Consider the following 14,399-nt stretch of genomic DNA (forward strand, 5'->3'; position numbering starts at 1 on the left):
TACTTCGACCAGGGCGTGACAATTAGTCAACATGATGCCTGACTGACTGAGCTGAACACACATTCAACTCTCTAAACCTGGACAGAAAAACTTGGTCAATCTAATGAAAACTATTCTGGTAGGGCTGTTACAGACTAACATAGAAACAGAATGATGCTCGTACACCTGCTGAGTGAGTCAATGCATGATACCAATCCATTAGAATTCACTATCGCTCATTATCCTGCACCCACCCCGCAGTATCTGTCCTGGTTGAAGATCTGTGGAGGTAGAGGGTTCCCTGCAGCGGGTCGAGCCTCCTCCGGAACATTCTCTCTCATCCACTTCCTGTTGTCCTCATTGGCAGCGATGTCACACTCCTCAAACTCAATCTTATTGGCTGACAGGAAGCCCATCACATCCTGCTGCTGTTTCTTTATCTGTAAGAAGGGGAGGAGGGATGTGTTCATTTCATATTCATATTGTCTTTCTTTTTGTTATCTCTTCTGTGAGGAACTGAAGTCAGCTGTACTGAGAACAGTGTAGAGTCAGCTGTACTGAGAACTGTGTAGAGTCAGCTGTACTGAGAACTGTGTAGAGTCAGCTGTACTGAGAGCTGTGTAGAGTCAGCTGTACTGAGAGCTGTGTAGAGTCAGCTGTACTGAGAACTGTGTAGAGTCAGCTGTACTGAGAACTGTGTAGAGTCAGCTGTACTGAGAACTGTGTAGAGTCAGCTGTACTGAGAGCTGTGTAGAGTCAGCTGTACTGAGAACTGTGTAGAGTCAGCTGTACTGAGAGCTGTGTAGAGTCAGCTGTACTGAGAACAGTGTAGAGTCAGCTGTACTGAGAACTGTGTAGAGTCAGCTGTACTGAGAACTGTGTAGAGTCAGTTGTACTGAGAGCTGTGTAGAGTCAGCTGTACTGAGAGCTGTGTAGAGTCAGCTGTACTGAGAGCTGTGTAGAGTCAGCTGTACTGAGAACTGTGTAGAGTCAGCTGTACTGAGAACTGTGTAGAGTCAGCTGTACTGAGAACTGTGTAGAGTCAGCTGTACTGAGAGCTGTGTAGAGTCAGTTGTACTGAGAGCTGTGTAGAGTCAGTTGTACTGAGAGCTGTACTGAGAGCTGTGTAGAGTCAGTTGTACTGAGAGCTGTGTAGAGTCAGTTGTACTGAGAGCTGTACTGAGAGCTGTGTAGAGTCCGCTGTACTGAGAGCTGTGTAGAGTCAGTTGTACTGAGAGCTGTGTAGAGTCAGTTGTACTGAGAGCTGTACTGAGAGCTGTGTAGAGTCAGCTGTACTGAGAACTGTGTAGAGTCAGTTGTACTGAGAACTGTGTAGAGTCAGCTGTACTGAGAACTGTGTAGAGTCAGCTGTACTGAGAACTGTGTAGAGTCAGCTGTACTGAGAGCTGAAAATCATGATCAAATACACTCCATTAAGTAGGTTACTGCCCAACGCTAACCACTAGGCTACCTCCGCCCCACACCACTAGGCTACCTTAACCACTAGGCTACCCCCACACTGTCACTACATTAAGTAGGTTACTGGCCCAACGCTCTAACCACTAGGCTACCTGCCGCCCCACACTGTCACTACATTAAGTAGGTTACTGGCCCAACGCTCTAACCACTAGGCTACCTGCCGCCCCACACTGTCACTACATTAAGTAGGTTACTGGCCCAACGCTCTAACCACTAGGCTACCTGCCGCCCCACACTGTCACTACATTAAGTAGGTTACTGGCCCAACGCTCTAACCACTAGGCTACCTGCCGCTATAGGGTTTATAAGGGTTTTATCTCTCTCTCCCAATGCTCTAACCACTAGGCTACCTGCCACCCTCTGCACACCCTAATTGACAAACACACTAAATCAAAGGAAAAGTGTGCTATCAACAGATGAATTTATCAGGCCCTATCAACAGATGAATTTATCAGGTCCTATCAACAGATGAATTTATCAGGTCCTATCAACAGATGAATTTATCAGGTCCTATCAACAGATGAATTTATCAGGTCCTATCAACAGATGAATTTATCAGGTCCTATCAACAGATGAATTTATCAGGTGCTATCAACAGATGAATTTATCAGGTCCTATCAACAGATGAATTTATCAGGTCCTATCAACAGATGAATTTATCAGGTCCTATCAACAGATGAATTTATCAGGTCCTATCAACAGATGAATTTATCAGGTCCTATCAACAGATGAATTTATCAGGTGCTATCAACAGATGAATTTATCAGGTCCTATCAACAGATGAATTTATCAGGGGCTATCAACAGATGAATTTATCAGGTCCTATCAACAGATGAATTTATCAGGTCCTATCAACAGATGATTGGAAAAACTGATGGTTATCAGGTGCTATCAACAGTGATGAATTTATCAGTGTGAACTATCAACAGATGAATTTATCAGTGGCTATCAACAGTGTGAACTGGAGTGACTTTGGGAACTGGGTGACTTGACACAGTGTCAACAGATGAATTTGACACAGTGTCACTGGGGACTTGACACAGTGTGAACTGGAGTGACTTCACGGTGGGAACTGGAGTGACTTGACACAGTGACTGGAGTTGACAAAACTGGATGGTCTGAACTGGAGTGACTTGACACGGTCAGTATGAACTGGAGTGACTTGACACGGTGTAAACTGGAGTGACTTGACACAGTGTGAACTGGAGTGACTTGACACAGTGTCAACTGGAGTGACTTGACACGGTGTGAACTGGAGTGACTTGACACGGTGTGAACTGGAGTGACTTGACACGGTGTGAACTGGAGTGACTTGACACGGTGAACTGGAGTGACTTGACACAGTGTCAACTGGAGTGACTTGACACAGTGTCAACTGGAGTGACTTGACACGGTGTGAACTGGAGTGACTTGACACGGTGAACTGGAGTGACTTGACACAGTGTCAACTGGAGTGACTTGACACGGTGTCAACTGGAGTGACTTGACACAGTGTCAACTGGAGTGACTTGACACGGTGTGAACTGGAGTGACTTGACACGGTGTGAACTGGAGTGACTTGACACGGTGTGAACTGGAGTGACTTAGGTATCAACGTGACTTGACACAGTGAACTGGAGTGACTTGACACGGTGTGAACTGGAGTGACTTAAGTGTCATCTGGGTGACACAGTGAACTGGAGTGACTTGACACGGTGTGAACTGGAGTGACTTGACACGGTGTCAACTGGAGTGACTAGTATATGAGTTAGAGTCTAGCTACAATTTCAGATATACATTTCTAATTTAGTCAGAAATTAATTTTTATTTCAAGTTAAAGCGTACTGTTAGTTAGCTAGCAAATGTTAGCTTGCTGGTTCACTAGATAACGTCACGCGTCTGTGTAGGATTATTATTCTAATCAGAAATCCATTTGCATTGCTAGTTTTAGCCTAATGTTAGCCGGATGATTTGGCCAGATGATTACATGACCCATCAAGTTAGCCAGGTGTGTCTGGGGGTGATTATGTCCATCTATTGTATTTCATGAACATGTGTACATGTCTAGACAATAGAAACTTAGCTAGATGTGTCTGGTGGTTATAGCATTTCCTTCAATTTAGACAAGTGTGTCGGGTAAACTTAATCTGATAATCATAAAATATAATCATAAAAAATAATATCAAATCTTTTTTATCTGGACACTTTCTGTTTTTGATATTGCTACTATGCAAGTAAGCATTTCAGTGTAGCGTTTACACCTTCCCTATCCTGTGCATATGACAAATAAACTTAGATTTGATTTGAAATAGTGTGTGTTTACCACATGGCATCACGTGTGAATCCTTAAAGAGACGGGTTAAACCCTCTCAGGGTGTGAACGATGCTGAACGGGTGTCGACTAAGATATGCTCTCCAACAGCTGTAACAAAATATTCGAGGGCCATTCCCTCCTGGAAGGAGATCTCAGGAAGACGAAGATAACGGTTTCCAGTTGTCAAGACAACAAATACAAACTCCATCTAGAGACCGTTGCCCTGGAGCACACCAAACTATACCACGGCCTAAACATCAGCAACACCGGTACCTTCCACAGAGCTGTGAACGACCTGAGAGACAAGACAAGAAGGGCCTTCTACGATATAAAAAGGAACATCAAATGTTACATACCAATTAGGATCTGGCTAAAAATACCTGAATCAGTTATAGAACCCGTTGCCCTTTTATGGTTGTGAGGTCTGGGGTCCGCTCACCAACCAAGAACTCACAAAACGGGACAAACACCATATTGAGACTCTGCATGCAGAACTCTTTAAAAAATATCCTCTGGTCAAAACATAAAACAATAAATAATACATAATGATCAAAATCCAGAAAAGAACCGCTAAATTCTACAACCACCTAAAAAGAAGTGATTCCCAAACCTTCCATAACAAAGCCATCACCTACAGAGAGATGAACCGGGAGAAGAGTCCCCTAAGCAAGCTGGTCCTGGGGCTCTGTTCACAAACACACCCCACAGAGCACCAGGACAGCAAGCAGCACAATTAGACCCAACCAAATCATGAGAAAACAAAATGATAATTACCTGACACATAAGAAAGAATTAACAAAAAAACTGAGCGAACTAGAATGCTATTTGGCCCTAAACAGAGAGTACACAGTGGCAGAATACCTGACCACTGTGACTGACCCAAACTTAAGGAAAGCTTTGACTATGTACAGACTCAGTGAGCATAGCCTTGCTATTGAGAAAGGCCGCCGTAGGCAGACATGGCTCTCAAGAGAAGACAGGCTATGTGCTCACTGCCCACAAAATGAGGTGGAAACTGAGCTGCACTTCCTAACCTCCTGCCTGATGTATGACCATATTAGAGAGACATCTTTCCCTCAGATTACACAGATCCACAAAGAATTTGAAAACTAATCCAATTTTGATAAACTCCCATGTGTACTGGGTGAAATTCCACAGTGTGACATCACAGCAGCAAGATGTGTGACCTGTTGCCGCGAGAAAAGGGCAACCAGTGAAGAACAAACACCATTGTAAACACAACCCATATTTATGTTTACTATTGACTGGGTTAGTGCTGTATTGACTGGGTTAGTACTGTATTGACTGGGTTAGTGTTAGTGCTGTATTGACTGGGTTAGTGTTAGTGCTGTATTGACTGGGTTAGTGCTGTATTGACTGGGTTAGTGTTAGTGCTGTATTGACCTGGTTAGTGTTAGTGCTGTATTGACTGGATTAGTGTTAGTACTGTATTGACTGGTTAGTTGTATTGTGTTAGTACTGTATTGACTGGGTTAGTACTGTATTGACTGGGTTAGTGCTGTATTGACTGGGTTAGTGCTGTATTGACTGGGTTAGTGCTGTATTGACTGGGTTAGTGCTGTATTGACTGGGTTAGTACTGTTAGTACTGTATTGACTGGGTTAGTGCTGTATTGACTGGGTTAGTGCTGTATTGACTGGGTTAGTGCTGTATTGACTGGGTTAGTGCTGTATTGACTGGGTTAGTGCTGTATTGACTGGGTTAGACTGTATTGACTGGGTTAGTGTATTGTGCTGTATTGACTGGGTTAGTGCTGTATTGACTGGGTTAGTACTGTATTGACTGGGTTAGTGCTGTATTGACTGGGTTAGTGCTGTATTGACTGGGTTAGTAGTGCTGTATTGACTGGGTTAGTGCTGTATTGACTGGGTTAGTGCTGTATTGACTGGTATTGTTAGTGTTAGTACTGTATTGACTGGGTTAGTGCTGTATTGACTGGTGTTAGTGCTGTATTGACTGGGTTAGTGTTAGTGCTGTATTGACTGGGTTAGTGCTGTATTGACTGGGTTAGTGCTGTATTGACTGGGTTAGTGTTAGTGCTGTATTGACTGGTGTTAGTGCTGTATTGACTGGGTTAGTGCTGTATTGACTGTTATTGAGTAGTGCTGTATTGACTGGGTTAGTGCTGTATTGACTGGTGTTAGTGCTGTATTGACTGTTACTGGGTTAGTGCTGTATTGACTGGGTTAGTGCTGTATTGACTGGGTTGACTGTATTGACTGGGTTAGTACTGTATTGACTGGGTTAGTGCTGTATTGACTGGGTTAGTGCTGTATTGACTGGGTTAGTGCTGTATTGACTGGGTTAGTGCTGTATTGACTGGGTTAGTGCTGTATTGACTGGGTTATACTGTATTGACTGGTTAGTTGACTGGGTTAGTGCTGTATTGACTGGGTTAGTGCTGTATTGACTGGGTTAGTGCTGTATTGACTGGGTTAGTACTGTATTGACTGGGTTAGTGCTGTATTGACTGGGTTAGTGCTGTATTGACTGGGTTAGTGTGTATTGACTGGGTTAGTGCTGTATTGACTGGGTTAGTACTGTATTGACTGGGTTAGTGCTGTATTGACTGGGTTAGTGCTGTATTGACTGGGTTATGAACTGTATTGACTGGGTTAGTGCTGTATTGACTGGGTTAGTGCTGTATTGACTGGGTTAGTGTGCTGTATTGACTGGTTAGTGCTTATTGTGCTGCTGTATTGTCTGGGTTTGACTGGGTTAGTGCTGTATTTGACTGGTGTCTAGTGCTGTATTGACTGGGTTAGTGCTGTATTGAGTGCTGGGCCTTAGGTGCTGTATTGACTGGGTTAGTGCTGTGACCTAGTGCTGTAGTTTCTGTATTGACTTGACTGGGTTAGTGCTGTATTGACTGGGGAGTGCTGTATTGACTGGGTTAGTGCTGTATTGACTGGGTGCTGCTGTATTGACTGGGTGCTGTATTGACTGGGTTAGTGAACTGTATTGACTGGGTTAGTGCTGTATTGACTGGGTTAGTGCTGTATTGACTGGGTTAGTGCTGTATTGACTGGGTTAGTGCTTATTGACTGGGTTAGTGCTGTATTGGGGTTTTAGGCTGGGTTAGTGCACTTTGTATATCACTGGGTTAGTGCTGTATTGACTGGGTTAGTTTGTATTGACTGGGTTAGTGCTGTATTGACTGGGTTAGTGCTGTATTGACTGGGTTAGTACTGTATTGACTGGGTTAGTGCTGTATTGACTGGGTTAGTGCTGTATTGACTGGGTTAGTGCTGTATTGACTGGGTTAGTACTGTATTGACTGGGTTAGTGCTGTATTGACTGGGTTAGTGCTGTATTGACTGGGTTAGTGCTGTATTGACTGGGTTAGTGCTGTATTGACTGGGTTAGTGCTGTATTGACTGGGTTAGTGTTAGTGCTGTATTGACTGGGTTAGTGCTGTATTGACTGGGTTAGTGTTAGTGCTGTATTGACTGGGTTAGTGTTAGTGCTGTATTGACTGGGTTAGTGCTGTATTGACTGGGTTAGTGCTGTATTGACTGTATTGACTGGGTTAGTGCTGTATTGACTGGGTTAGTGTTATTGACTGTTAGTGCTGTATTGACTGGTGTTAGTGCTGTATTGACTGGGTTAGTGCTGTATTGACTGGGTTAGTGCTGTATTGACTGGGTTAGTGCTGTATTGACTGGGTTAGTGCTGTATTGACTGGGTTAGTGCTGTATTGACTGGGTTTGCTGTATTGACTGGGTTAGTGCTGTATTGACTGGGTTAGTGTTAGTACTGTATTGACTGGGTTAGTGCTGTATTGACTGGGTTAGTGCTGTATTGACTGGGTTCTACTGTATTGACTGGGTTAGTGCTGTATTGACTGGGTTAGTGCTGTATTGACTGGGTTAGTGCTGTATTGACTGGGTTAGTGCTGTATTGACTGGGTTAGTGCTGTATTGACTGGGTTAGTGCTGTATGGAGTTAGTGCTGTATTGACTGGGTTAGTGCTGTATTGACTGGGTTAGTGCTGTATTGACTGGGTTAGTGCTGTATTTGAGTGCTGTATTGACTGGGTTAGTGCTGTATTGACTGTATTGACTGGGTTAGTGCTGTATTGACTGGGTTAGTGCTGTATTGACTGGGTTAGTGCTGTATTGACTGGGTTACTGTGCTGTATTGACTGGGTTAGTGCTGTATTGACTGGGTTAGTGCTGTATTGACTGGGTTAGTGCTGTATTGACTGGGTTAGTGCTGTATTGACTGGGTTAGTGCTGTATTGACTGGGTTAGTGTTAGTGCTGTATTGACTGGGTTAGTGCTGTATTGACTGGGTTAGTGCTGTATTGACTGGGTTAGTGCTGTATTGACTGGGTTAGTGCTGTATTGACTGGGTTAGTGCTGTATTGACTGGGTTAGTGATGTATTGACTGGGTTGGTACTGTATTAGTGGGTTAGTGCTGTATTGACTGGGTTAGTGCTGTATTGACTGGGTTAGTGCTGTATTGACTGGGTTAGTGCTGTATTGACTGGGTTAGTGCTGTATTGACTGGGTTAGTGCTGTATTGACTGGGTTAGTGCTGTATTGACTGGGTTAGTGCTGTATTGACTGGGTTAGTGAGCTGTATTGACTGGGTTAGTGCTGTATTGACTGTTAGTGTTAGTGCTGTATTGACTGGGTTAGTGCTGTATTGACTGGGTTAGTGCTGTATTGACTGTGTTAGTTGCTGTGACTGTATTGACTGGGTTAGTGCTGTATTGACTGGGTTAGTGCTGTATTGACTGGGTTAGTGCTGTATTGACTGGGTTAGTGCTGTATTGACTGGGTTAGTGCTGTATTGACTGGGTTAGTGCTGTATTGACTGGGTTAGTGCTGTATTGACTGGGTTAGTGCTGTATTGACTGGGTTGAGTGCTGTATTGACTGGGTTAGTGCTGTATTGACTGGGTTAGTGCTGTATTGACTGGGTTAGTGCTGTATTGACTGGGTTAGTGCTGTATTGACTGGGTTAGTGCTGTATTGACTGGGTTAGTGCTGTATTGACTGGGTTAGTGCTGTATTGACTGGGTTAGTGCTGTATTGACTGGGTTAGTGCTGTATTGACTGGGTTAGTGCTGTATTGACTGGGTTAGTACTGTATTGACTGGGTTAGTACTGTATTGACTGGGTTGTGCTGTATTGACTGTTAGTGCTGTATTGACTGGGTTAGTGCTGTATTGACTGGGTTAGTGCTGTATTGACTGGGTTAGTGCTGTATTGACTGGGTTAGTGCTGTATTGACTGGGTTAGTGCTGTATTGACTGGGTTAGTGCTGTATTGACTGGGTTAGTGCTGTATTGACTGGGTTAGTGCTGTATTGACTGGGTTAGTGCTGTATTGACTGGGTTAGTGCTGTATTGACTGGGTTAGTGCTGTATTGACTGGGTTAGTGCTGTATTGACTGGGTTAGTGCTGTATTGACTGGGTTAGTGCTGTATTGACTGGGTTAGTGCTGTATTGACTGGGTTAGTGTTAGTGCTGTATTGACTGGTTAGTGTTAGTACTGTATTGACTGGGTTAGTGCTGTATTGACTGGGTTAGTGCTGTATTGACTGGGTTAGTGCTGTATTGACTGGGTTAGTGCTGTATTGACTGGGTTAGTGCTGTATTGACTGGGTTAGTGCTGTATTGACTGGGTTAGTGCTGTATTGACTGGGTTAGTGCTGTATTGACTGGGTTAGTGCTGTATTGACTGTTAGTGCTGTATTGACTGGGTTAGTGCTGTATTGACTGGGTTAGTGCTGTATTGACTGGGTTAGTGCTGTATTGACTGGGTTAGTGCTGTATTGACTGGGTTAGTGCTGTATTGACTGGGTTAGTACTGTATTGACTGGGTTAGTGCTGTATTGACTGGGTTAGTGCTGTATTGACTGGGTTAGTGCTGTATTGACTGGGTTAGTCCTGTATTGACTGGGTTAGTGCTGTATTGACTGGGTTAGTGCTGTATTGACAGTTATTGTGCTGTATTGACTGGGTTAGTGCTGTATTGACTGGGTTAGTGCTGTATTGACTGGGTTAGTGCTGTATTGACTGGGTTAGTGCTGTATTGACTGGGTTAGTGCTGTATTGACTGGGTTAGTGCTGTATTGACTGGGTTAGTGCTGTATTGACTGGGTTAGTGCTGTATTGACTGGGTTAGTGCTGTATTGACTGGGTTAGTGCTGTATTGACTGGGTTAGTGCTGTATTGACTGGGTTAGTGCTGTATTGACTGGGTTAGTGCTGTATTGACTGGGTTAGTGCTGTATTGACTGGGTTAGTGCTGTATTGACTGGGTTAGTGCTGTATTGACTGGGTTAGTGCTGTATTGACTGGGTTAGTGCTGTATTGACTGGGTTAGTGCTGTATTGACTGGGTTAGTGCTGTATTGACTGGGTTAGTGTACTGTATTGACTGGGTTAGTGTGCTGTATTGACTGGGTTAGTGCTGTATTGACTGGGTTAGTGTTGCTGTATTGACTGGGTTAGTGTTATTGACTGGGTTACTGTATTGACTGTATTGACTGGGTTAGTGCTGTATTGACTGGGTTAGTGCTGTATTGACTGGGTTAGTGCTGTATTGACTGGGTTAGTGCTGTATTGACTGGGTTAGTGCTGTATTGACTGGGTTAGTGCTGTATTGACTGGGTTAGTGCTGTATTGACTGGGTTAGTGCTGTATTGACTGGGGTGTTAGTGCTGTATTGACTGGGTTAGTGCTGTATTGACTGGGTTAGTGCTGTATTGACTGGGTTAGTGCTGTATTGACTGGGTTAGTGCTGTATTGACTGGGTTAGTGCTGTATTGACTGGGTTAGTGCTGTATTGACTGGGTTAGTGCTTAGTGCTGTTAGTTGACTGGGTTAGTACCGTATTGACTGGGTTAGTGCTGTATTGACTGGGTTAGTGCTGTATTGACTGGGTTAGTGCTGTATTGACTGGGTTAGTGCTGTATTGACTGGGTTAGTGCTGTATTGACTGGGTTAGTGCTGTATTGACTGGGTGAGTGCTGTATTGACTGGGTTAGTGCTGTATTGACTGGGTTAGTGCTGTATTGACTGGGTTAGTGCTGTATTGACTGGGTTAGTGCTGTATTGACTGGGTTAGTGCTGTATTGACTGGGTTAGTGCTGTATTGACTGGGTTAGTGCTGTATTGACTGGGTTAGTGCTGTATTGACTGGGTTAGTGCTGTATTGACTGGGTTAGTGCTGTATTGACTGGGTGCTGTATTGACTGGGTTAGTACTGTATTGACTGGGTTAGTGCTGTATTGACTGGGTTAGTGCTGTATTGACTGGGTTAGTGCTGTATTGACTGGGTTAGTGCTGTATTGACTGGGTTAGTGCTGTATTGACTGGGTTAGTGCTGTATTGACTGGGTTAGTGTTAGTGCTGTATTGACCTGGTTAGTGTTAGTACTGTATTGACTGGTTTGCTGTGTTAGTGCTGTATTGACTGGGTTAGTGCTGTATTGACCTGGGTTAGTGTTAGTGCTGTATTGACTGGATTAGTGTTAGTGCTGTATTGACTGGGTTAGTGCTGTATTGACTGGGTTGGTGTTATTGACTGTTGCGTACTGTATTGACTGGGTTAGTGTTAGTACTGTATTGACTGGGTTAGTACTGTATTGACTGGATTAGTGTTAGTGCTGTATTGACTGGGTTAGTGTTAGTGCTGTATTGACCTGGTTAGTGTTAGTACTGTATTGACTGGGTTAGTGCTGTATTGACTGGGTTAGTACTGTATTGACTGGGTTAGTGCTGTATTGACTGGGTTAGTGCTGTATTGACTGGGTTAGTGTTAGTGCTGTATTGACCTGGTTAGTGTTAGTACTGTATTGACTGGATTAGTGTTAGTGCTGTATTGACTGGGTTAGTGCTGTATTGACTGGGTTAGTGCTGTATTGACTGGGTTAGTGCTGTATTGACTGGATTAGTGCTGTATTGACTGGGTTAGTGCTGTATTGACTGGAGTGTTAGTGCTGTATTGACTGGGTTAGTGCTGTATTGACTGGGTTATTGACTGTTAGTACTGTATTGACTGGGTTAGTACTGTATTGACTGGGTCAGTGCTGTATTGACTGGGTTAGTACTGTATTGACTGGGTTAGTGCTGTATTGACTGGGTTAGTGCTGTATTGACTGGGTTAGTGCTGTATTGACTGGGTTAGTGCTGTATTGACTGGGTTAGTGCTGTATTGACTGGGTTAGTGCTGTATTGACTGGGTTAGTGCTGTATTGACTGGGTTAGTGCTGTATTGACTGGGTTAGTGCTGTATTGACTGGGTTAGTGCTGTATTGACTGGGTTAGTGCTGTATTGACTGGGTTAGTGCTGTATTGACTGGGTTAGTGCTGTATTGACTGGGTTAGTGCTGTATTGACTGGGTTAGTGCTGTATTGACTGGGTTAGTGCTGTATTGACTGGGTTAGTGCTGTATTGACTGGGTTAGTGCTGTATTGACTGGGTTAGTGCTGTATTGACTGGGTTAGTGCTGTATTGACTGGGTTAGTGCTGTATTGACTGGGTTAGTGCTGTATTGACTGGGTTAGTGCTGTATTGACTGGGTTAGTGCTGTATTGACTGGGTTAGTGCTGTATTGACTGGGTTAGTGCTGTATTGACTGGGTTAGTGCTGTATTGACTGGGTTAGTGCTGTATTGACTGGGTTAGTGCTGTATTGTTAGTGCTGTATTGACTGGGTTAGTACTGTATTGACTGGGTTAGTGCTGTATTGACTGGGTTAGTGTTGTATTGACTGGGTCAGTGCTGTATTGACTGGGTTAGTGCTGTATTGACTGGGTTAGTGCTGTATTGACTGGACTTAGTGCTGTATTGACTGGGTTAGTGCTGTATTGACTGGGTTAGTGCTGTATTGACTGGGTTAGTGCTGTATTGACTGGGTTAGTGCTGTATTGACTGGGTTAGTGCTGCATTGACTGGGTTATTGTGCTGTATTGACTGGGTTAGTGTTGTATTGACTGGGTTAGAGCTGTATTGACTGGGTTAGTGCTGTATTGACTGGGTTAGTGCTGTATTGACTGGGTTAGTGCTGTATTGACTGGGTTAGTGCTGTATTGACTGGGTTAGTGCTGTATTGACTGGGTTAGTGCTGTATTGACTGGGTTAGTACTGTATTGACTGGGTTAGTGCTGTATTGACTGGGTTAGTACTGTATTGACTGGGTTAGTACTGTATTGACTGGGTTAGTGCTGTATTGACTGGGTTAGTGCTGTATTGACTGGGTTAGTACTGTATTGACTGGGTTAGTGCTGTATTGACTGGGTTAGTGCTGTATTGACTGGGTTAGTGCTGTATTGACTGGGTTAGTGCTGTATTGACTGGGTTAGTGCTGTATTGACTGGGTTAGTGTTAGTGCTGTATTGACTGGGTTAGTACTGTATTGACTGGGTTAGTGCTGTATTGACTGGGTTAGTGCTGTATTGACTGGGTTAGTGCTGTATTGACTGGGTTAGTACTGTATTGACTGGGTTAGTGCTGTATTGACTGGGTTAGTGCTGTATTGACTGGGTTAGTGTTAGTGCTGTATTGACTGGGTTAGTGCTGTATTGACTGGGTTAGTGCTGTATTGACTGGGTTAGTGCTGTATTGACTGGGTTAGTGCTGTATTGACTGGGTTAGTGTTAGTACTGTATTGACTGGGTTAGTGCTGTATTGACTGGGTTAGTGTTAGTGCTGTATTGACTGGGTTAGTGCTGTATTGACTGGGTTAGTGTTAGTGCTGTATTGACTGGGTTAGTGCTGTATTGACTGGGTTAGTGCTGTATTGACTGGGTTAGTGCTGTATTGACTGGGTTAGTGCTGTATTGACTGGGTTAGTGCTGTATTGACTGGGTTAGTGCTGTATTGACTGGGTTAGTGCTGTATTGACTGGGTTAGTGCTGTATTGACTGGGTTAGTACTGTATTGACTGGGTTAGTGCTGTATTGACCTGGTTTAGTACTGTATTGACTGGGTTAGTGTTAGTGCTGTATTGACTGGGTTAGTGCTGTATTGACTGGGTTAGTGTTAGTGCTGTATTGACTGGGTTAGTGCTGTATTGACTGGGTTAGTGCTGTATTGACTGGGTTAGTGCTGTATTGACTGGGTTAGTGTTAGTGCTGTATTGACTGGGTTAGTGTTAGTGCTGTATTGACTGGGTTAGTGCTGTATTGACTGGGTTAGTGCTGTATTGACTGGGTTAGTGCTGTATTGACTGGGTTAGTGCTGTATTGACTGGGTTAGTGTTAGTGCTGTATTGACTGGGTTAGTGCTGTATTGACTGGGTTAGTGTTAGTGCTGTATTGACTGGGTTAGTGCTGTATTGACTGGGTTAGTGTTAGTACTGTATTGACTGGGTTATGAACTGTATTGACTGGGTTAGTGCTGTATTGACTGGGTTAGTGCTGTATTGACTGGGTTAGTGCTGTATTGACTGGGTTAGTGCTGTATTGACTGGGTTAGTACTGTATTGACTGGGTTAGTGCTGTATTGACTGGGTTAGTGCTGTATTGACTGGGTTAGTGCTGTATTGACTGGGTTAGTACTGTATTGACTGGGTTAGTGCTGTATTGACTGGGTTAGTGCTGTATTGACTGGGTTATGAACTGTATTGACTGGGTTAGTGCTGTATTGACTGGGTTAGTACTGTATTGACT

The 14,399-nt window shown here is 43.9% G+C and overlaps 1 protein-coding gene and 1 long non-coding RNA gene across 3 annotated transcripts in view; one reads left to right on the forward strand and one right to left on the reverse strand.

Moving 5' to 3' along the window:
• sh3bgrl (SH3 domain binding glutamate-rich protein like) overlaps positions 1–14,399 on the reverse strand; it is a 68,440-nt gene that overhangs the window by 9,153 nt on the left and 44,888 nt on the right. The window contains exon 2 of the mRNA XM_052487225.1: positions 234–419. Within this exon, the coding sequence (XP_052343185.1) occupies positions 234–419 (186 nt within the window). The remainder of the gene's footprint in view (positions 1–233; positions 420–14,399) is intronic.
• On the forward strand, positions 440–2,265 carry LOC127913818 (uncharacterized). 2 transcript variants are annotated; one of them, XR_008086838.1, is made up of 3 exons: positions 440–1,420; positions 1,518–2,017; positions 2,070–2,265. It is a non-coding gene; the product is annotated as an uncharacterized LOC127913818 (long non-coding RNA). The 2 variants fall into 2 exon arrangements; XR_008086839.1 differs by having other exon boundaries at positions 1,518–1,991.

Source organism: Oncorhynchus keta, chromosome 30 (genome assembly GCF_023373465.1).
Source record: "Oncorhynchus keta strain PuntledgeMale-10-30-2019 chromosome 30, Oket_V2, whole genome shotgun sequence".
NCBI lineage: Eukaryota > Metazoa > Chordata > Actinopteri > Salmoniformes > Salmonidae > Oncorhynchus > Oncorhynchus keta.